The 25,829-nt window shown below is 38.4% G+C and overlaps 1 protein-coding gene across 1 annotated transcript in view; it reads left to right on the forward strand.

Moving 5' to 3' along the window:
* Positions 1 to 7,600: 7,600 nt before the first annotated feature.
* The window catches only part of LOC122801238 (putative transcription factor Ovo-like 1), a 133,632-nt gene continuing 115,403 nt past the window's right edge, over positions 7,601 to 25,829 (forward strand). The window contains exon 1 of the mRNA XM_044070793.1: positions 7,601 to 7,733. Within this exon, the coding sequence (XP_043926728.1) occupies positions 7,602 to 7,733 (132 nt within the window). The 5' untranslated portion in view covers position 7,601. The remainder of the gene's footprint in view (positions 7,734 to 25,829) is intronic.

The raw sequence follows: 25,829 nt of genomic DNA on the forward strand, positions 1-25,829 counted from the left end.
ATGCCATTATACAATTAGCAAAACTGCCCCCACAGGGTGACCCCATGGCCACCCCTGTTTTCTGCAAATAAAGGTCTCCGTTAAAATACATAAAATTGTTTGATAGCACCAATTCTAATAATGTTTCGATCACATCATCATCATCTTTTTTCGGCTGTTTCCGTTAGGGGGTTGCCACAGCGGATCACCTGTTTCCATTTCTTCCTGTCCTCTGCATCTTGCTCTGTCACACCAACCACCTGCATGTCCTCTCTCACCACATCCATAAACCTTATCTTAGGCCTTCCTCTTTTCCTGTTACCTGGTAGCTATATCCTTAGCATCTTTTTCCCAATATACTCAGCATCCCTCCTCAGCACATATCCAAACCAATGTAATCTTGCCTCTCTGGATTTGTCTCCAAACCTTCCAACCTGGGCTGACCCTCTAATATACTTATTCCTAATCCTGTCCACCCTTGTCCCACCCAGTGCAAATCTTAACACGTTTAACTCTGCCACATCCAGCTCAAACTCCTACCTTTTTGTCAATGCCACTGTCTCCAACCCATATAACACAGCTGGTCTCACTACCCTCTTGTAGACCTTCCCTTTCACTCTTTACTGGTGTCCACATGAAATTATTTGGCGAAGTTGTATGCCGGATGCCCTTCCGATCACATAAATATCAAAATTAATAGCTCCTTTAAGATGTAAAAACTCCCTAACCCATTGTATTCCTAGTGTTTGTGGGATTACAGTGTACAGGTCCTTTATATCCACAGTAAGGAAGGTAAAAATCATTATTATATTCTAATTTATTAATGCCTTCTAAAAATCCTCATGAATCAGTACAAATTTGTGTTTCATTTCTTAGAAAAGGCTTTAGTTTACTGTCGATATATTTTGCACATGCATTTGTGATCGACCCCCTCCCATCTACTATGGGCCTATGAGGTGGATCATTTAAATTTTTATGTATCTTGGGGGACCCAAATAAATTTGGTATAACTGGTGCCAGCATGGTCAAGTATTTTAAAATATCAATAGTAATACTTGCTTCTAAAAATAGGTCATTCAAAATGTTATGAATTCTCCTATATGCACCATTAAGTTCATTTATACTGACATTTTCATAGGTTTCACTTCCTAAATAATCAAGCATTTTGTTGGTATACATAACTTGATTCATAAACACCAACCCTCCTCCCGTGTCTGGTTTCATGACCCTGATATGGCACATTTTTAACAACTGCAAGAAATCTAAATCTTCTTGTGTCATATTTCCTTGCTTTTTATTTTTATACAATGCTGTATTATTTTTGCTGTCAAAAGTTGCCCTTAAATCCATTTCACATACTCATTCAAAAAAGGCAAGAGTCTCATGGAGGGGTGGGTTAAATAAATTTGAAATCCTAAAACTACTATTAAGTGAAGAATTAGGCCCCATCAAACATGTCAGATTCAGCTTCCTTACAAACAATTTAAGGTCCACAATAGTCTTGTCCATATTGATGTGAATGACCTGATCCATACCTCCCTGGACTACATGAAAAGAGACATGGAAGAGCCCTCTGATCACATAGCTCAGGCCTGTATTACCCTGACCTCGAGTAGCATCCTGCTCTCACCAAGAATGATACCACGGTATAAAGAAAAAAATATCAATTTCAACCATTGGCTAAGCTTCTGGTGTCATTCAAAAGGGATCCAGTGTCTGTCAGCCTGGGATGACATGCTTGACAAGCCACGCTGCTTCAGTAGAGATGGCTTGCACCTGTCACCCTTAGGCTTTTGAATACTGGACAAGGCTCCTGCCACCCCCATAGTGCCTTTTTTAAGCAAGGATCAAAAGACAAACCCACCACCTATCATTGCCCTGGCCATTACCTTGCGCACTTGCACATTGCTGGTTACCATCTCTAATCCTTTCACTTCAGTGTAAAGTTGGCATTTGTGATTGATCATTCAAATCACCTTGAAGGACATCTGGCTCCTCTCCATTAGCTCCATTATCCAATACATGTAGTCGTTCCTCCTCGGTCAAGCCAATGATAGTTTTATTCACATCAGGGGGTGGGGAGTAAGGCATTCCTTTGGAATATTCATTAATGTCAAGAAACAATGTCAATAACCAGGATTTTCAGGGACGCCAACAGAACCAACGAGGCCAGTGGAGGAGCAACAAGAGCCAGGGAATGCAACGGAGATGCCAGCACTATCGCAAAAGATGACAAGGGAAGAACAAAATTTGAAAATACATGTGAGTTCTTTGCAATACTTTAAAATATTTAACTATACTGTTTTGGATATTGATGCGAACATTGTGGATACTTTTGCCAAGGGGCTAACTTTTGTCCCTGATAGGAAAGTCGATTTTGCAAAGACTATTGTGGACCTTAAATTGTTTGTAAGGAAGCTGAATCTGACATGTTTGATGGGGCCTAATTCTTCACTTAATAGTAGTTTTATGAATTCAAGTTTATTTAACCCACCCCTCCATGAGACTCTTGCCTTTTTTGAACGAGTATGTGAAATGGATTTAAGTGCAACTTTTGACAGCAAAAATAATACAGCATTGTATAAAAATAAAAAGCAAGGAAATAATAACACAAAAAGAATTAGATTTCTTGCAGTTGTTAAAAATGTGCCATATCAGGGTCATAAAACCAGACAAGGGAGGAGGGTTGGCGTTTATGAATCAAGTTATGTATACCAACAAAATGCTTGATTATTTAGGAAGTGAAACCTATGAACATGTCAGTATAAATTAACTTAATGGTGCATATAGAAGAATTCATAACATTTTGAATGACCTATTTTTAGAAGCAAGTATTACTATTGATATCTTAAAATACTTGACCATGCCGGCACCAGTTATACCAACTTTATTTGGGTCCCCCAAGATACATAAAAATTTAAATGATCTACCTCTTAGGCCCATAGTAGATGGGAGGGGGTCGATCACATATGCATGTGCAAAATATATTGACAGTAAACTAAAGCCTTTTCTAAGAACTGAAACACAAATTTGTACTGATTCTTGGGGATTTTTAGAAGGCATTAATAAATTAGAATATAATAATGTTTTTTTCTTCCTTACTGTGGATATAAAGGACCTCTACACTGTAATCCCACAAACGCTAGGAATACAATGGGTTAGGGAGTTTCTACATCTTAAAGGAGCTATTAATTTGGATATTTATGTGATCAAAACATTATTAGAATTGGTGCTATCAAACTATTTTATGTATTTTAATGGAGACCTTTACTTGCAGAAAACAGGGGTGGCCATGGGGTCACCCTGTGGGGGCAGTTTTGCTAATTGTGTAATGGCATTTTGGGAAAGGCAATTCCTTTTCAGTAATAACATCCACAATGACAATGCAGTATGGTACACAAGGTACCAAGATGACATGTTTTTTGTGTGGAGGGGCCAGACAGTTATGGTGGATGAATTTATTACAAAAATAACTTGAGTTTACCGATTTTTTAGAATTCACATACCAGGTTGAAATGGATTCTATTAATTTTCTAGACATCCAGATAACAAAAGATAAAAGTAATAACAGGTACAAGACAACAATTCATAGAAAGCCCACCTACTCAAATGCCTTTCTACATTTTACAAGCTGCCACCCATACCATCAAAAGAAAGCTGTTGTAAAGGGACAAATAGTAAGGGCAGCCAGAATGGTCTCTGCAGATAGCGATTACATATTGGAATGTGCAAATTTGAAAGACACGTTTCTTAAAAGGGGGTATCCGGAAACATTCCTTACACATATTTTAGATGAAGTTAACTTTAAAAGGGCTTTGGGTCATTTTAGACCTATTGTGCAAAATGGCTACCAAAGCAATCATTGGGGTAATGATACACAAAATCCTGTTGAAACAGGTCATATGGGTACACAACTAAGCACCAACAGAAGTTTAATAACTAGTCTATCGATCACATATTTAATAGATGTAAGTTATATTAAGGATATTATACAGAAGAATTGAACCATAATCCTGGAAGATAATAGGATTAATAAAGTATTAGAGCCACGACCATATTTTACATATAGAAGAGGGCTAAATTTAAAAAGCCTCTCAGAAAGGCAAAGCCAGGAGCATACATCTAGAAATAGTATGGCTAAATGTGGACATTGCCAGCAGTGCAAGTTCATAAAATTAGGAAACCAGTATACCATTAGAAATAGACAATATGTAATAAGAGGTAAACATACATGTGATACCCAGGGAGTGGTTTATGTGGCATTATGTGAACTTTGCCCATCATTTTACATAGGCAAAATGGAAAGAAAGCTGAAGCAGAGGATTTACGAGCATCAATATAGCATCCAAAAGGGAATTTTGACAAATGCCCTTGCTAAGCATATAGCTGAAAATCCAACACATAAGTTTACTTTTACAGTATTAGAAAAAGTTGAGCCTAATCTAAGAGGGAGACCATGGGAATTAAGACTAGAGGAATACGAACTTATGTGGCAAATTCGAACATCAGCATATACACCCCCTGGTTTGAATGAATATGCTTCTATAAAATGCATATTGAAGCTAAAAGCACTCACTAGATAAAATGCAGTTCTTGATTTTTTATATGCATAATTTTTAAACATATTTAGTGTCATTAAGTTAATAATTTTTTATTAAGGTTTTTATACTAGTATAGGCTATGCCCATACACAAACTGAATTTTAACTGATACATTTAGGTATTTATTTACTTATGTAATTTATGAAATAATACATTATTTATGTATAGGATGATAGAATCTGCTCGAGGTGCCAATGATTTTTTGAGATCGAGCATAAACACTATATTTTTGTAGTATTTAGGATTTTACGAATTTATGATTTTATGATTGAATAACATTGTTTTATTATGGTGTTTTAATGTGCTAAAACATTTTTCTCACACTGCTTCTATAGCTTTTAATGTTTTTAATAAGTTGAAAGTTTGGAAGCATGGGCACTTTAAAATCTGAAATAGTTTTAATTAATTAATGATTTAATTGTTTAAATGAATTTTGAATCTGAGTATAAAATGAAGTTTTTTAAGTTATTGAGTTGTCTGATGAATTTGGAGCATGTGCCTCGATGAAAGCGCTTACAATAAATAGTTTTTGAGAAGTAAAAGCAGCCAGGTCGCTTTTTTGTTTTTTATAAAGGAGCCAATTAAGTTTAATCTCATGAGTACTACTGGGGAACTGTACTTGATTTTGGAACTGAGAGACAGGCCTAGGAGAAAGATTTACAAATTTTAGAACTGAAAGTTAAGTCCTAAAGCTTGGGAAAAAATGTTGTGTTTGTTTATTTTCCCTTGCACTAAGCCTGAGGACTAGATGAAAGGCCTATAGCCTGGAACAATCCTACAAATTCAGAGTATATCATCTGGGACTATTCCTTTGGTGTACCTGAACTGACAGGCGGGCCTAGGAAAGATGATTACTTATACATTATTGGATATTTCTTGTTTCTGGCCACTTACTGTGCATCTGTCTGTTCTCTGGCCAAAACTAGGAAAATATTTTAAATATTGCTCTCATAAATATAAAAAGTTGCTAGAATAACAGGATTTATGTTAGCATGCATTTTCTGAAGGATATGAAATCTGAAACTCAAATGTATGCCGTTAAAGATTTGTGTTAGCATTCATTTTCTGAAGGATATGAAATCTTAAACTCAAATGTATATCAGTATTTAGCAACTTCAGTCCTCAGTGATTTGCAAGAAATGCCCAAATTTAATGAGAAGCAGACAAAAAATATAAGGCAATAATCTGGACATTCTGTGAAAATCTGGACAGCTGAGAGGCAGGGGTTGTGTGTGTGTTTACCATGCATAAAAGAAGTCCTTTCTTCACCTAAAGTAATGCTTATTCTTAGGAGGGATGGGAACTTAATATATTTATATTTTTAAATTATTACTGTATGTCATTTACATTTGTTCTGTTAAACTTTCCTTAAGTATTTTTCATTTAAATATAAGTAATGTAAAGTAATTTGGTATTGTTTTAGTTTCAGAATAGCAAGTCTGTGATGTTAGAACTGAGGTGTGCATGTCTGGTAATTAGGAAAAAAGCTGCACTTAACTTCTTTTTGTTGTGTTTACCTGGAACTTTCCACCCACTTTGCTGTCTCTTTTATACAGTAGAGAGTTGATTATCTGAACGTCGATTATCCGAACAGTCATTTATCAGAACCAGCCTTCCATAGCTTTTGGGTAGGAAAAATCATAAAGTCTGAATATGTAACACATTATACGTATTCACTTGAGCACGTTTTTTGAGCTTGTAGCCAGCTCATGTGTGAAAAATATTCTTTATTGTCCACTGGAATCACAGAATGAATGGTTTATTCCTGCATGCCAAAAAAAATATCTTTGACGTTTTTATCCTGGACTTTCATATGTTTGATAATCTGAACAGTTTGATTATCCAAACTACCCTAGGTCCCAGTTAATGTGGATAATCGACTCTCTACTGTAGTATGTTTTGTCTTCAATTGATTTATGGAGCCTTATAACCCTTTTCACTGCTTTATGTCCATTGTTGCTTTGTTATGGAAGATATACTGTCTGATCAGGCCATTTGCAGTTTCTACTGTAGCAATTACGTACCCACAAAAAATACTAATTTTTTTGTACAAATTGTAATATTGTATTACTTACAATTCAGTTATGGGGATTTCATTACACCAGGTGAGTGTCTGCGTGGTGCAAAAGTGTATTCATTTTAAAAAAGATTGAAGACATTTACTTCAATTAGGCAATTTCTCCCTCTGTTACTATTGCAGTTAACTAGTTTCATGAGGTACCATAGAACAGATCAGTTTGTCCAATTAGGTGTGATAAAGGAGATGGAAGGTTCATAGGCTAAATAATTAAGCTGCATGCCATATTTTACAGGAAGGGATGTGAAAGTGTAAATGCAGCTGTATGAAAAGTTGTATGACTATGTAATTAATACAATGCTTTTAAAGCTTAGCATCCACTTATGAAAAAAGTATGCTACGTGTGTTGTGTTTGGCTTATTTCTTAAAGGCAATTTCAAGCTGTTTTGGTGTTCTATATTTGTCTAGTTTGCAAACTCAGTTATAGGGCCAATGGCATTAGTAACAATCCTATTTTTTGCTCTGCTCATTCATTAAGAGGTTTCTTTCATCTATATGTGTTTGCAGATGGATATGAGAACCACTACTCACTACAACTTTTAAAGAAGCATTTATATTATTATTGGCAACCTACCGCTCAACTGTCCAGAGTTTCACAGAATGTCCAGATTTTTGACTCATATTTTTGGTGTGTTCCTCACAAACTTTGTGGTTTTCTGGCAAATCACTGGGATGATCTGAAGACTGAAGTCACCAAATAATGGCATACATTTGAGTTTCAGACTTCAAATCCTTCAGAAAATGTATATTAACACAAACTCTGTTACTTTAGTAGCTTTCTAAGTTTATAAGAACAATATTTAAAATCTGCCCCTATTTTTGGGCCTCTGTCCACCATTTTGTCAAGCTTTGTCCAGACTTCTTGCACCAAGAGGTTGAGAGGTATGGAAGCACATCAGCTTGTTTCTGAAATATTTTATTCATATTTGTTTTTTTTAGAGTGTATGGACAGAGTCCACTCAAATCATATAACAGAAGAAGTGAGCTCGCTGTGGAGAAGTGTAAAAGAAAATGATGTTTCAAGATTGGATTGTAATTCTCTTCAGTTTGATACAACAAACCTACCCAGAGCAAAGGTAAATAGATGACTATTATAAGCTATCATTAAAAAGACAAAAAGAATTTAAAGAGCAAAACATGTTACTATAGTTACAGTTCACTGGGCAATTTAATGTTTCATGATATCCATCCAGCAATCTAATCTTTCACTTTCAACACATTGCTATCATAAATAAATCACTATCCTGTTCAGCAACATGGGGAACCAGACCCGAGAGAGTGTAAGACAGTAACCAGTTCTGGATGGGGCATGAGTGTCACAGGCAATATCCACACTCACACTGGAAGCACACATTAGCGTTGTCACTTACACACATAAACACAGACACATGCAGACACACTTTCTCACTCTCTGTCTTGCTCTTTCACACGCTCACTCACTCACAGTCACACACTCACTCGCACACACACACACACACACACACACACACTTACAGATACACAGTCACACACTGACACACACATTCTCATACACACACCCATTCACTCACTCACAGACACACTCTCACTCAGACATTCTCACACTCATTCTCTTACACTCTCGCACTCACTCACACTAATACACTCATTCACAGAGACACACTCACTCACACTCATACACACACACACACACACACACACACACACACACACACACACACACACACACACACACACTCACTCATACAACCACTCACTCACTGATTCTTGCGCACACTCTCTCATGCACGCAGTCACTCACTCACCCATTAACTCACACAAACTCACTTGAGCAATGCCTTACCAATTGACTTACCTGCATGTCATTGGGATATGGAAGCAAGCCAGAACCCTCAACAGAAATCCAGAGGGATATGTTGATGTTGCAACATGGATTTTGATAAGCAAAAAGTTAAACAATAATGGGGTAAAAGTTGGCAAAGGTAAATCAGCAAAGAAAGCATAAAAAAATGAAAAAAAATATAGTGCTTTTTTAGGCAATGTTAACATGACAAAATTTCCGACATAGGAAAATCCACTTGAGACAAACTCAAGGTTCTGCTGCTTAATGCTGGGAGTCTCTACATGAAACTGCACTCCATGGAACCATTCCTCACTTTTGAAGATGTTGAGATCTGTGCAGTCACTGAAACATTTTTCAAGGCCACAGAGAGCACCCCAGCTGTACAAAGCTACAATGCCTTCCACACATTCAATCCTAAGATAGAGCTTGAAAGAACCAAAGGTGGAACTGTATCCATCTTCACTAAAGCCAAGTACTGGCCAAACAGTATGACTCTCTTGAACTGCTGCATGCCCAATTAACTATAGGCAAAATACCCTACCACATCATTGTTAGCTATAGGTCCCCCTCCATGAACCAAGAAAAGCACAAACCCTACCTGGACTTACTGGAGTCACTTGCCATACAGCCCAACACCTTAGTCATGGGAGATTTCAATTATCCCTCCATTGAGTGAGTAACATACACAACCTCAAACATGCTCACCCGGAGGTTCCTGTAGTTTGTCAATGCAAATGTTCTGAAGCAGGTAGTCTGCAACCCCACAAGGGGTCTAATGTCCTTGATACAGTACTCACCAACATGGGTGGTCACTGCACTGCCCCTTGTGTGATGCCCTCACTGGTAAGGTAGGACCATAAATCAGTCTCATATGAAGTAACTATTAGACCCCCACAACCCCAAAGGAGCAAAAAACTAAGGAACTTCTCCAAAGCAAACTAAGCCTACAAAGTCATGGTATAAAAAGTTTTATACCCCCTGTAATCACAGGCAATTATGATTCCTATGCAGAGATGTACACAAATGCCCTTTAAAATCATCTTAGGAATTGTACAGACTTGGATGTACTTGACCAGATTAAAATCAAGCCCTTCTGAAAAAACAAGCCGCCTTGGTGGACATCTAGTATAAACAGATTGTATAACAAAAGGAAGAAACTGATGTCCAAGAACAAGAGGCAACTTTCCCTGCATAGGAAGAATTCCCTCCACAGACTGAACAAGCAAATCAGAAAATTAGAAATAATCCTAATATCAGTGAAAGTGTAGTACATATAGAGGGCATGACATTATCCATAGCAGACAGAATTCAATCACTCTTTGGCAAGTCTCGAGGAGGGGGACTGTGTTTATATGTAAATAACAGCTGGGGTAGTAACTGTGAAGTGGTTAACTCTTTCTGCTCAGAGAACATTGAATTTCTGTCCTTAAAATATAGACCCTACTATTTGCCTAGAGAGTTCAGTGAAGTATATATTATGGCAGTCTTCATTCCACTCAATGCTCTTTATCAATCTGTAAGTGATGTTCAAAACAGTAACTCAGAGTTTCAAATGGTAATTTCAGGGGACTTTAACCAGGCCAACTTTAAGACAGTATTACCCCATTACCACCAACATGTGGACTTTGCCACAAGAGGGGTAAATACACTGAATAAGGTATATACCAACATTAAGCAAGTATGTAAAGCATCACCGTATCCACATCTAGGTAGATCTTACCACCTAGCCATCATTCTGGTTCCTGCATATAAATTACTACTGAAAACCAGCAAACCAATTAGAAAACAAATAAGGCTATGGCCTGAGGGAGCAGTCTCAGCTCTGCAAGACTGCTCCGAGTGCATGGACTGGTCAGTGTTCAGAGAGACAGCCATGATAGACAACCACATTAACCTGGATACATACACAGAGTCAGTCACAGATTACATCTCAAAATGTGTGGATGATGTTAACAACCACCAAGTGCATCACCCTACAGGTAAACCAAAAGCCATGGCTAACCAGTGAGGTGTACAAGCTCGTAAAAGCTGGGAACACAGCATTCAGATCAAATGACATGGATGCTCTAAGTATTGCAAGAGCCAAATGGAACAAAGGTATTAAGGATGCTGAGAAAACCTATGGCACAAAGATCCAGGGCCACTTTAGCAACCAGAGGGATACCAGACGACTATGGAAGGGCATACAAACCATCACTGACTACAAACCTGCATCAGCCTCATGCAATGACAGCACTGACCTACCTGTTGACAAGGATGAAGCAGTGCTGACCCTGAACACAACTAATGCCATCAGAACCTTGAAATGGGTCAGTCTGAGGAAAGCAGCTGGCCCAGATAACATCATGGGTAGGGTGCTATGGGAATGTGTGAAAGATCTGGCACCAGTACTCATGAACATCTTCAGCATTTCTCTACAACTAGCTAGTGTACCAAAATGCTTCAAGAAGATGACCATCATTCCCTTATTCAAGAAACCACAACCAACAACTCTAAATGACCCAGAGGCTTTAAACTTGGCAATGATGAAATGCTTTGAGAGGCTAGTTAAAGATCAAATAGCCTCAAGCATACCAGTGACTCTGGACACATTGCAGTTTGCATATAGAACAAACTGTAGTACAGTGGATGCCATCTCCCTAGCAGTCCATGAAACTTTGACCCACTTGGAAGGCAAGAACTGCTATACAAGACTACTATTCATAGACTTCAGTTCTGCCTTCAATACTGTCATCCCTCATAATCTGATAATGAAACTACTACAGTTGGGCATCAACTCCCACTTATGTAATTGGATTCTAAGCTTCCTCATGGAAAGGCCTCAAAGGGTTGGTTTGGGCGACAACAGTTCCAAAAGCATAACCCTGAATACAGGAGTACCACAGGGGTGCATCATAAGTCCTCTCCTATTTGTCTTACTGACAAATGACTGCATGGCCAGACATGAGTCCAATAAAATCATCAAATCCGCGGATGCCGCCACGGTCAAAGGTCTGGTCAGAGCTGGAGAGGAGACAGCCTACAGGAATGAGATTGAACATTTGTTGGGCTGGTGACAACAAAGACTTAATGCTAAATGTCAGCAAGACTAAGGAACTGATTGTGGATTTCAGAAGGTCTCAAGAACTACAACAACCTCTAGAGATGAAAGGGATGACAGTGGAAATGGTCAAAAGTACAAATTTTCTGGGAGTGCATATCAGTGAGGACCTGTCCTGGTCAGTCCATGTATCTTACACATTCAAAAAAGCTCAGCAACAATTGCACTTCCTAAGGAAACTGAGGAAGGCAAAACTATCGAAGACCATCTTCCAAACTTTTTACAGGGGGTACCATCGAAAATGTCCTTACCAGTAACATCACTGACTGGTATGGGGGCTGCAACACCTCCGATCGTAAGGCTCTTAGGCAAGTTGAAAATAGCAGCAGAGAAAATCATTGATTCCTCTCTTGCACCTCTGGAAGACCTACATGAATCACACTGCATCAGTACAGCCAGGAAGATATCCAATGATCCTTCGCATCCTGCAAATGGTATGTTCTCCCACCTCTCCTTAGATAGGAGATACATAAGTATGCACTATAGCACTTCTAGACTTGACAACAGTTGCCTCTCTCCATCAGACTACTGAACTCTTGTGAAAAACGAGCTAGGAGACTATCAATGCATTCCCCTCCTACCACATAGTTATGTTATTTATCAGACTGTACAGATCCTTACATAGCTAGGCTTTGTTCCACTGTAAGTATTAAGCTTTTTCATGTGCAATAACTAACTGATGTGTATATTTAATGTTGGTTCACACATTACCTTACCGTAGGACTCTGTGAAGTGCAGTATACATCACACTGTACAATATTCATGCTGACCATTCCATATGCTGATTAGTCCTTATGTTATAATAATGTCATGCACATATGGTTATTCAACTCTATTTATATGTAAAGTGTGTCTGGTCATTATGTTATTATTTTATTCTATTTTTACTTTTATTTTTATTATGTTATTTTATTATTATTCTTCTCTGTAGATATGTTTTTGCACTGGGAGTGAAGCTTTGCAATTTCATTCAGCTACACTGTTGTGTAGTTCTGAATGACAGTGAAGTTTTCTTTGACTTGGCTTTAAGAAGTCTTGTAAAGTCCTGTAATTCTAATTATGAAGCTAAAATGGCATCCCTAGCCAAGGACAATCATAAGGCATTCTTTAACTACATCCAAAATCAACCTGCTAGCTGACAGATTTGGTGCAGACTTCATCTCCCTATCCCCACCAACTATACCCCAGACATACCTGACACGAGTTCTCTATCAAATATCTCTAGAGATCAAGTCATATCTGTACTCTCCAAGGCCAAAGACATGGTCTCAATAGGACCAGATAACATCCCAGGTTGCTTACTAAGCAATTTAAAACAGGACCTAGATGATCCACTTCCCGTTCTCTTTAACCATAGCCTGAGAACTGGCTTTGTACCAGCAGAATGGAGAAACGCAACCGCAATCCCCTTGCATAAAGGGGCCAACAAACAACTATAGACCCATAAGTCCAACCATCTTCATCTGCAAGGCCAATGAAAGGATCATTATGGACCTTAGTTAGGACTGTCCACAGAGATCCATGTGATATAGCAGAAGTAAACAGGATATATTACTGTGCTGTTAAATTAATAACTGATAAAGTTCTATCACATGAACATAGGGTAGTGAGGGGAAAGGAAGGGGAGAAATCGAATACCAGCATAGAAGTACTGAATAGAGAAAACTATAAAGCAATTAAGACAAGAAGTGTTGATAAGACAAGAAGTGTCACTGTTAGAAGGTTATAGAAGAGGGAATAGATCAACAAAAATACTAAGAAAGATAGATGTGATTAAAGCAGTGCACAGTATTAGAACAGACCAGGATCTATCATGCACTGTTGCAAATAACAAACTAAAAATTTCAGCACAGGTGGAAAAACTTAGAAGATACACAGATAAATATAAGGGAAAAGTACAAAATAAGCAATTTACTGATGATCCAAAAACATTTTATAGAGAATTGGGAAATAAGGTAAAAGGAATTGAAAGACCGCCAAAAAAGAGATACATTTTGGAAAAGTATCTATGAAGATACTGTGGAACATAACAAAGATGCTGAATGAATAGAAGAAGTAAAAGAAAGAATAAGAAGTTTAAAGGTACTGGATATGAAATGGGATGAAGTAACAGCCAGAGAGATTGAAACAACATTGACAAAAGCCTCTAACTGGAAAACCCCAGGCCCAGATGCACTACCTAACTTTTGGTTAAAGGTATTAACATCTTTGCATGAGGATTTAGTCATGAGTAAGAATTATTTATATGTGCACTCCAAACAGGCACCACACTGGCTAACAACAGACAAAACAATGCTCTTACTTAAGTGTGACCTTGCAAGCTACCCTAAAAATTATAGACCAATAACTTGTCTTCCAACGACGTGTGAACTATACATAGGAAATTGACAGAGTTTATAGTCATTTTGAAGAAAACTCAATTATGGCAGTGGAACAAAAGGACAATAATAGAAAGTCTTATGGATCAAAGGATCATTTGTTGTTAAATAAAGTCATAGTGGAGAACTGTAAAAAGGGGAAGAATCTAAGCATGGCATGGATTGACTACAAAAAAGCATTTGATAGTATCCCACATTCATGGATAAAAGAGTGCTTAAAAATGTATAACATACACCCTACATTGAATGACTACATTACAGTAACCATGAAACAATGGCAGACCACTTTGCAATTAAGCCATGATAAAGGACATATTATATCCCAGGGATAAAAATTCAAAGGGGGATATTCCAGGATATTCTGTCACTGTTGCTATTCTGCCTTGCCATTAACCCATCAAGCTGTTTACTTAGTAGCTTAGGCCATTGCTACAATTTGGTTCTTAGAAAACAACAAAGTCTAATGACTTTGCATCTTCTCTTTGTCAATGATTTAAAACTATATAGCTCATCAGATGAGGAACTGAAAGTACAGCTGCAGGTTATCAAAACTTTTTCAGATGATATTAGAATGTCATTTGGTCTTGATAAATGTGCAAAAGCAACCTTTAAAGCAGGAAAGCTGCAGGACCAAGAAAACATAATTTTGGGAGAAGAATGTGATATAAAAGAACTTGAGCAAGAGGGAGTATATGAATACTTCGGAACTGATGAAGGATCAGCAATAAAACATGAACAAATGCAAATAAAACTCAGTAAGGAATACTTTAGAAGACTCAATCCTGAGAACAGCATTGACATCTAGGAACAAGATCCAATATATAAACCAATTTGCTCTTCCTGTCCTAACTTACAGTTTTGAAGTTGGCATCTCAGCTTAATTTATCAGAAGCATATTGACATCAAGCAGGAATGGAAATCAAACCAGAAGTAGATAAAAACCAGGCAGCAACTGAATGTGCCAAAAAACAAAAGAAAGAATATAAGGAGAAGGACCAGATGAGAAGGCAAGAAATGTGGAAAAGACATAAATATACTTCCAAGTATAGAAAACATCTGGAAGAACCTCATGTTGATTAGGAATGAATGCAGAAATGGTTAAGGAGAGGTGAATTCAAACCAAGAGATGAAAGGTTAATATTGGCAGCCCAAGATAGTGGGTTACATGCACGCTGGTTTACTAAGTCCATTGAACATGTGGGAGAAACAGACAAATGTAGGTTTTGTAAAACCAAACTGGAAACAGTCACACACCTCATTGCTGGTTGCAACACACAAATGGCAGAAATACTGTATACTGAAAGGCATAATAATGTGGCAAGACTGTTGCACTGGGGATTGTGCAAACATTATGGTATCAAAGTGGCAAAAAAACACTGGAAACATGAGTCATAAAGCATCATAGAAAATGATGAAGTTTATATCACATGGGTCACATGGGATCACCCATTACCAACAGTTCAAAAGATAGATGCTAGAAAACCAGATATAGTAGTCCAAGAAAAGAAGACAAAAGTAGCATTTGATCATTGAAACCACCACACACAATGACTACAGTGTCCTGTGCACAGAGAGACACAAAGTCATAAAATACCAGGATCTGCAAGCAGAAACGAGAGCAATGTGGAAGAAGGATACCCAGATAGTTCCAACAGTAGCAAGAGCAACGAGTCTTATAAAAAAGAGTTTACAGTCATATTTAGATATGTTACCAATATATGTAATGCCGTATGAACTGCAGAAGGCACACTGCGGGTCCTGCAAAGAGCACTTTTGGCTGTCATCAAGTGAAACAATACTAATTTCATGAACTTTAATCGTACTTTGACTTAGGAATGGGGTCCATTCCCGTCATAGTATTAGAAACCCAAATGATTTGGAGAAATGAAATAGGGGGAGACCTTATCAACAAGGGCACAGGCAACCTTCAAACCCAAGACCAACCCAGTTTGGCTTTGTTAAGGGTAGATTGTGCTTACTGAACCTGGTAGACTTCAAAAAGCCACCAAAGCCCAGGATAAAGTTAAGACTGCATACCACCTATCTGGACCTAGCCAAAGCCTTTTACACAATCCCCAGCTTGGGTATCATTGAAACACTCTCCCAACTAGGTGTTAACCCTTACATCATTAGATGAGTAGCTGATTGGCTCACCAACAGAACACATACTGTTGAAGTTGTTGACCCCACCTCTACCAGTAGACCCGTCACCAGTGGCATACTGCAATGATCTGTAATGGGCCCTTTACTATTTGGAATCTATTTCTCAAAAGTCCAGGTTAAAGTAGATGGCCTTTGTCTTAGTAAGTTTACTGATGATTGTAAACCAGGCACAATCATTGAGTCCCCTAATGATGTTAACGTATTACATGAGGGGCTAAGACAAACAAATGACGGGTGTCCAAGTCATGATATAAAACTAAATGCAAAAAACTGCATTATTATCCCATTTGGCAAAGTGGAATTCCCCACTAATTACAATATCGACAGCACCCCCTCTAAGTTCAAACCCAGTGGTGTGTGATCTGGGAACACAGATCAACAACAATCTGAACTTTGACCACCAGGTTTCCATGGTGGTAAGGAAAGCCTTCTACATTGCACATCTCGTAACTAAAGGCATCGCATCTAGGTCTGAGGATGTTATAACCCCACTTTACTCGACCCTAATTAGACCATTAATAGTGTACAATGCTGTCTTCTGCATGTATCTCACCAGACACCTGCAGAAACTGGAGACACCACAGAGGTCTCTCTCTAAGAAATTACAGGGCCTCCAAACCATGACTTACGTGAATAGGCAGAAAGCCCTGTCACTGTACTCTTTATCATATAGGCTACTGAGAGGTGACTTGTGTTTTATTTATAGGGAAGTTTTTGATTTTAATCTGATGGAGATGCAGCACATCCACAAATCAAATGGCACTAGAGTCATTTGTTTTAGTTACATTAACAGTGCATGCTGGATTGACAGGTATGTCTCCCAGAGATTGCCACTGCTCTGGAATAAACTTCCAATTCATGTAAAGCAGAGCTCCTCAATGAAACTATTCAAGTGTAACCTGGACAGATGGATAGGTGACCACAAATTCACCCTGAGGGTGGCACCCATTTCCATCACTGACAGCTGTAGTCGGTGCTGATCTGTAAAGTATGTCTATCTAACTAAGGACAACTGAGGCAACATAGGATTAACATGACTAGGCTTATAAAGGGTCTAGGGCAACTAGCCTAGTAACCTCCTATGACACTATGAACCTATGAACATAGATTCTTTAGTTCCATCTCTACTTCTGAGGACTGTGCTAATATTTAAATTAATTCTGGAAACAGAAATATGTAGTTATTAACAAAATTACCAAAATTTTCCTCAACAGTCTGACAAATGATAGCAGCCTAGCAGTAACTTCATTGATACCTACATATAACAAACATGTAATTCTTTTTGACCAATACATGTCTGTTGTTGCAAGAATGTCCTTCTATATTGCACAGCTTATAAACAAAGGGATTGTGTCTAGATCTAGGGATGTCTTTGTCCCCTTTCATTCAGCCCTCATTTGGCCAATCATTGACTATAATGCCCCCTTTGGTATGTATCTGTCTAGATGCATGCAACAAATAGAATGCCTCAGAAATACCTTACTGAAAGGATACAGGGTCTAAACAGCATGTCCTACATGGACCACCTCAAAGCCCTGTCACTATACTTGGTATTCTACAGACAGTTAAAAAGGTGACCTGTATCTATCATACGTAGCATTCTCTGACCCTGTATGATGGATTTACTGCACATCAGAAAGTAAAATGGCATCAGAAAAACTCAGTCTGGGAGTATAAACCTCTTCTACAACATCAGCAGAATGATGTGGAGGGAAGAGTATATTGCATAGAGGATACAGCTGCTGTGGAACAGACTCCCATCCACATAAAACAAAGTTTATCCCCATCCTTATTCAAGCGCAACTTGGATCTATGAATGAGAAACAGAAAATTTACTGCAGGACTGCCCCCTGTGCTACCAATAAACAGAGGCAACTCCTAAATACTTTATCTTGTGCATAAGTCCCATTAACTTATCTGTGGTATGATCCTAGTTATTCTCATTAGGGACAATATATGTTTATTGCCCATGGGATGGGAAAGGCCAGTGTTTAACCAAATAGGATAGGTTAATTTGAGCACAAAAAGAAAATGGCTAGGTTTAAAATGACTCACAAGAGCAGCTAGCCTAATACTTAGCTATCAACCTATGACCCCATGAACTTACACTGGAATATAATGAGATCAGATCAGATCCAGGGTCACAATAGTGGATGAATTTAGTACTTCAGCAATATTTAACCAAGTTAAGCCTATCATACGTTTATCTGTTTCAATTCCCTCAATGTTGTAATCATCCATAACATGCAATGCCTTTGCAATCGAGTATTTGGTGTAGGAAACATTGGCACAGATGGCATCAAAATTTAACAATGTCAAAAAGATGGTAGTCACCTGCTGACTGCAATGGAAGAAGTCACACTGCAGGTAAGTTCAGCAGATATGTGGGGATAGGGACATATTAAATGTGTGGAAGTGTGTTTCTGTAGGGGCAGAAATGCAATTGGATGAGTGTGTGTGTTTGTGCATGTGTGTGTGTGTGTGTGTGCGTGTGTGTGTGTGTGTGTGTGTGTGTGTGTGTGTGTGTGTGTGTGTGTGTGTGTGTGTGTGTGTATGTGCGTGTAAATGTAGGTCTGCCTGGGAGGTTGAAGTAGGGCGATTAGATAGAGAATTGAGATTGTGGATCTGTGTATGTTCACGCATGCATGTGTGTGCATTTATGTATAGAAAGATGCCTGTGGCAATGTGATGCATGGGCCATCAGTGTAAACACTGCCACCATCCCAATTCTGACAGCACTAGTAGTAAAAAGAGAGATTCAAAGACAAGAAATAAGTGAACAATGAGGTCTTCCTTGTTGCAGCCAAAGCTGTCTCTGAATTGCATTTTCACAAATCAAATAAATTGACCTACCGATGGTAAGTAATTTGCATGAGATGTAGAGATTTATTTATTTTATTTATTTATTACATTTGTTTACCGGGAAAGTCCACTGGGCCAAAAATGAGCCAATCAGGTAGAGGCAGTACATTAGATAAGCAAATAACAGCATCCAGTAATATGGTAAGAACTACATAGGTACATAGGTTCATAGGTTCATAGGTAGGTACTAGGCTATCTGCCTGAAGGCATTTATAAGCCTAGCCAGAATGTGTTGGCTTTCGCCGCCCCCTTAGATTAGTTCCCTGTGCCTCTGTCCAGCAGAGCCATTGAAGTGATCCATGGGGTAAACTTTCTGTTTCCCATCCATTCGTCAAAGTTTCTCTTGAAGAGGGTTAGCAAGGAGCTCTACCTAATGTAGATTGGAATCTTGATCCAGAGCATGGGAAGTCTCTGGGACAGAAATCTATCCTTCCAGCATGTCCTATTTATTGTTGTGGTGAGGTTTAGATCCCTGAAGCATGTGGCTCGAGGGGATATGGTTTTCTTTAGGTGGAGCATGTCTATCAATTCTGGGTTGGACATGGCCTTGTATGTCAGGCAGAGATCACCTCTGAGTAGGCGGTATGCAACTAAGTACAGCTGGACTTTCTTCAGTCGAGCTGCATAGGGCATCTGTTTGTGACCAGTGACCCTCTTGGTGAGGAACTTCTGTGGTCTTTCCAGTTGTTGTAGGTGTCTTGTAAGGTACATTCCAAATGGGGCATTGTACTCTATGATGGGTCTGATGAGTGATGCATAGAGGGGCCCAATGACCTCTTTCGATCTGGATGCAAACCCTTTTGTGATTAGGTGGGCCACATAGAAGGATTTTCAAACCACTTTGGCAATGTGATTATCAAAGGAGAGGTTACTATCTACTTGGGTCCCCAGATCTCTTATTACATCTTCCATATTTAGGGGGCTACCATCTATGTGGTAGTTTGTGGGTACTTTGTTTTTTCCAAAGGGGATGACTATGCACATTTTGGCATTTAGCTTGAGACCATGGTTTTGACATCAGGTATCTGTCTCAGTGAGACCTTTTTGGAGGATGTCTGTGTCAGCCAGATAGTCAATTATAGCCCCTAGTTTGCAGTCGTCTGCGGACTTGGTGAGCCATAGTCCTCCTGTGCTTGCCTGTACCTCTGAGAAGTATATGCCGACCAGGAGGGGTCCTAGGACTGAGCCCTGGGGAACACCACTTGTAACAGGTTTACAGTCAGACCTAGCTCCTGCAACTCTTACCATGTGGGTTCTGTCCGTGAGCCAGTTGTCAACCCATCCCGTGACATAGGGGTTTATGTTCAGGCTGGTGAGCTTGTCTATAATACCTGAGTGGGGAATAGTGTCAAAGGCCTTTGCAAGGTCTAGGAAGGCTGTGTGGACCACGTTTCCCTCGTCTATAGCCTTGGTAATTGTCTCAAAGAAGTCCACCAGGTTTGGGAGGCATGATCTGCACTTAACAAAGCCAAACTGGGTTGGGTCCAGTGTTTGGAGGTTTCCAATGTCTCTGTTAATGAGATTCATGATGATGCACTCCATAGCTTTGCAGACCAAGCTAGTCAGGCTTATAGAGCAATAGTTCCTGGGGTCCGTTGTGGCTCCACCTTTGTGGAGTGGAATAACCGTTGCTGTGTGCCACTCTTTGGGCATGTAGCCTGTAGAGAGGCTGAGTTTAAACAGTGTGTTTAGGTAAGAGGTTAGTTGATCCTTGAGCTCATGTAGGACGCAGCCTGAGACACCGTCCGGTCCCATTGATGCTGTGTTTTTGGCTTTGGAAAGGGCTGTTTTAACCTGAGTGTCTGTGATTTCGGGGGCACTACATTCTTCTGGTATAATTATGGGCCCTTTTGGGGGTAAGAGGGGGGTGAAATTTGCACTGAACCTGTCTGCCAGGATGTTAGCTATATCAGTGGGTTCAGTGTATTTTGTGCCATTCTGCACTAACTCCGAGCAGATCTGAGCATTGCCACTTAGATTCTTGACATAGCTAAAGAATGCCTTGTGGTTATCTTTGGAGTCCATGGCAATTTTTCTTTCAAAGCTATCCTTGGATGATTTTATGAGGGAACGTGGTTTCTTGCTGATACTGATCAGGGATGTCTTCCCTTCTTGGGATTTTACTCTTTTCTGTACTAGTTTCCTCCTTCTATTGTATAGCTTGTTTATGGCAGGGGTCCACCAGACTGGTTTCCTTTTCTTGGAGGAGTGAGTTTTGGTTTTGTTTGGGATAGCATGATCCATGCATTCTTGTAGGTGCCCGTAGAGTGCATTAGTAAAGGATTTTGCAGCTTGGACAGCATTATCATTTAGCATGGGGGCTTTGAAACTTCCCACCTCAGTCTTAAGTAACGTGAAGTTTGCTTTTGAAAATTTTTTCACAGTGGTTTCTTTAACCGCAGGCTGTGGCAGAATGTGGATATCCAGAGTGATTAGTTTATGGTCAGATCTAACCAGTGAGGGGTTGACCTCCAGTGTTGAACATCGGTCACCCATGTTGGTGATGACCAGATCCAATATGTTGTCACCTCTGGTGGGGGTGTTAACCAGTTCATCCAGGGCATTTGAGTTTATAAATTCTAGGAAATGTTGGGCCAGGGAGTTGGTACTTGAGTAGTTCTCCCAGTTAAAGTTTGGATAATTGAAATCACCCAATATCAGGGTGTTTGGTAGGTCCTTTATGTTTCCCAATGTTTCCAGGAATGTGGAGTGGGGGTCCTGGGACATGGTGGGTAATCTGTGGCAAGCTATAATTTGAATAGCAGTTTTGCCCATTGTTAGTTGCACGTGGATGATCTCTGAAGCATCGTGCTGTGCCACTAACCTGGAGGTGTGGGTATCCTTGATGAATATGGATACCCCCCCGCCTTTTGTATTTCATTCTGGGTTTTGTGGCCGAAATGTATGGTATGAGTTGTAGCCTGGTAGTGCTGGGGTGTGGGTATCCTTGAGGAATATGGATACACCCCCACCTTTTGTATTTCAGTCTGGGTTTTGTGGCCGAAATGTATGGTATGAGTTGTAGGCTGGTAGTGCTGGGGTGCTCTCTGGAGCCTTAAACCAGGTTACTGTTACTGCACATATATCGGTGTCAAAGGAAAAAACTTTAAAGACCAATACACGTAAGGTTTAGTTAAGGCACTTTAATTTACTTGCAGCAAGGAGACAAAACATGCAAATACAAGGATTTGTCCAACTACTAACAGGAAGTATGTTCATTTTTATACTATTTTACAAGACATGGCCTTTTAAGCTGACGTAATCAAACACAACTTTAAGCATTGTACTACAGCAGGTGTTACTTTAGATTTTTTGCTGACATGACTAGATTTGTGAGAAACTTTTCAGAAAAACAACCTGGCCTTGATGACCAGTACTTCTTTTACAAGCCTCTATTGTACAGTGTTACATTTCAAGGTACTCTTTTAATACAGATACAAGCAAATGCTGATTGCAGTTCATATTTTCAAGCAGGCTTTGTCCTAATTATCTGTTAATTCTACAGCTGTGTATGTTTTCATAGCACAGCGGAACTTCTTGTCTGAGTTTCATATAAGCAGTATCGTTTTATTCATTATTTTCCTAACGCAAGTAGAAATCATCTGCTTTTCAGTAAATTTCCAAAGCACAAGCAAGATTTTAGCTAACAGTACAAGGTCAGAAAGCAACTGCAGTCTGTACAGATTTATGCAGTATGAAATAGAATAAATGTGTTAACCCTTTTCTAGCTTTATATGCACTAAGCATATTGCTAATGCACACATTAATACATATTTTTCTAACATTTCCCCCCTATTAATACTTTTATTCTACTTTCAAAATAAGCATAAACAGTTTTTTTCCCCTAACCTCTTTCACTCAGGATTTGCAGTTAAGAGAGTCATTCAGTTTAAACTTATAAAAGCATTTTTAGTCTTTTAACAGTTCTTTAAACTCAGTACTTTGATATAAGGTTTCAAAAACTGAAATGTCTATTAGGTCTTTAACCAGTCTTTTCATGTAGGGGATACCACAACAAACACATACTCCCAGTAGGAGCATTTTTACACAATTGGCAATTAGGATGTTTATTAGGATAGTACCCCACCCCCCCAAACCATTTCTGGAAAAAGTCTGTCAGTGGGTTTGGGCTGGGTTTGGTCATGGCTGACACTTGCTGAATTACCTTAAGATGGTTGTCTATCTCGTGTTTATGGTCAGGAATATACGAACAGAATTTTTTTGGATTAAAGTGCATGTACCACCTCTCGCCGCTAGGGTGAAGTCGAGAGACATGTGGTTTTGGAGCACTACAGTTCTTATAGCATTCAGTTCATCAGTCACCAATTCGAGAGCAGAAAAAGTTGCGTTGCTCATTACTTCGAGAAGTTTTGACAGTTTTCTCAGCTCCCAGATCGATTTCACTGCTCCATATGTTGGTAATATGCCTGCCCACGATATAACGCTATCACTCAAGTCCATGTGTGTCAGTCCTTTGCCTAGAGAGTGATGGTCTTCCCAACGCGCATCGATTTGTCCCACTGGATTTACAGTTTTCTTGATGACTTCTCGGACATTTCGAATTTTCCCATGAGGCAAAACTGCAGTGTGTCGTATGGCCGGAACCAGGTAACCCAAAAAACAACTGCCGGACCAATTCTCAGGTAACCATTTGTATGCCTTTTTACCACACACAAAATAACAGTCCTCTACTTTAGTAGTAACCTTGCTATGAATGTAATAAATAAACAAGTGGAAGCACTCGAAAATCACAAGTAAAATCAAAAGAAATGCTGTGATTACGGAGACTGCAAGCACGAACTGGATAATATCTTCACTTTATTCTACACGCAAATATAAAAGCCACATGAACGCCTTGAATACAACCATGCATTTTCGTCCACACAATTCAGACTTCATCAGATGAATTAATTAATTGTCTTAATTGCATTTATACAACTTTTAAAATAATAAACCAATGAAATCCCTTAATTTCATTTCAAATATGCAAATCACACAAATCATTCCCTACGTGGGCTCATGAATATTTATCACTACAATTACATTCTATTCTTGTGGATTCAGCTAAAATAATTACTGACTTTAAAATTATTATTAAAATCATACTAATAATTAAATTTTATTACATAAATACTTTAAAAACATCAATCCTAAATATTAATTAAAATATAATACAAGATCTAATCTTTTAAGAAATAAAGTGCTTAAAAATGCAATGTTTATATGATTCCTTTCTTTCCTAATACAGAATGTGAGGAAACAGCACCATCTATTGTCATAAAAAAAATTGCACTAGTATTTTTTCTTTACATTTTTGTAGCCCTTATCTTTAATAGTGGCAAAATAGAAAGATAAGTGCTTTAACCCTGGAAATGTTCCCGCTTCCAGGGTTACTTGCCACCATAATTCTTTACACTCTATTCTTTCTTCCCATCGGCCACCCCTAATATCATTCTTAATCTGTTCCAAAACTAAAAAGAAGAATTTATAGCCTACACATATTTTAGACTGTTTAAATAATGCATTTGTTTCTTTACCTTTAGATATATCATAAATGTGTTCATATATTCTTTTTTTTAGTGTTCTCTCCATTTTCCCCACATAAAAAGCTTTACATTGTCCACATAAGGCAAGGTATACTAACCCCTTAGTGTCAAATTATAATGTCCTTTGCTTCTTATCCACCTATTTCTACTTTCCAAAAATATATCCCCCTTATTAATAATAAATTCGCACTGATTACACCTTTCACATTGGTAGGTGCCTAATTTCCTTTCACCATTCCTGCAGGAATTGGAATTATTATTATTCTTGTTTTCTAATATATTCCTTATACTTCTTGAATTCTTATAAACTACCTTAGGTATTATTTTAGGTACATTCTCCAAATCAGTGAGGGAAATAAATTTTTCCCACTCTTTTTGAAAAATCCCTCATGTTATAATTAGTTGCATTAAATTCCAAAACTAGGGCTTGTTGAAATTCACCATTTTCCATCTCTTTACACTCATTATAATTATGTATTATATCAAGAGTGTTAACAACCCCTTTAATAGGTTTAAATTTATTTTCTCTTCTCTTTTCTACCTCAATTCTAATAACATTAATAAATTCCCTAGGATACCCCCTGTCTATGAACATATTTTCAAGAAAATTACATTCTTTAATAAAGTCACTATCTAAACTTGTCATTCTGCTACCTCTAACATATTGTCCCTTCACTATATTCCTTTTACAGTGTGCTGGATGTGCACTATTGTAGTGAAGGAAGGAATTACAAAAGGTTGGTTTTCTATGTATTCTAGTTTCCAATTTATTATTATCAGACTTATACATTTCCAAATCCAAGTATTGTAGAGTTTCATAAGACGTATTATAAGTAAATTTTAGAAAGTTAGTACTATTATTTATGTATTCTATAAATTCCTCAAATTCTTTGTTACTTCCTGTCCAAAATATAACTATATTGTCTAAAAATCTGCGATATAGCGTCCAACAGGAACTAAACTTTGAATGTAAAATAAATGTTTCCTCCCACTTTGACAAAATTATATTTGCAAATGTAGAAGCACAGGCAGCTCCCATGGCTACCCCCTGAATTTGCTGAAAAAATTTACCATTAACGACTAAAAAATTATTCTGTAGGACCAAATCCATGAGGCCTGTGCTTGCTACCTTTTCCCTGTGAGATAAATCTTTATCATGAAAAACAACCTCTTCAAACATTTTCATACCTATCTCATATGGTATACAGGAAAAAAGATCAATAATGTCGATAGTAACAAATAATAACTTATCAGAATATAGTTCTGGTGAAATCTCTTTTAATAAATCCCAGGAATCCTTT

The sequence above is a fragment of the Protopterus annectens genome, chromosome 1.part0 (genome assembly GCF_019279795.1).
Source record: "Protopterus annectens isolate FY-2018-M chromosome 1.part0, PAN1.0, whole genome shotgun sequence".
Lineage (NCBI taxonomy): Eukaryota > Metazoa > Chordata > Ceratodontiformes > Protopteridae > Protopterus > Protopterus annectens.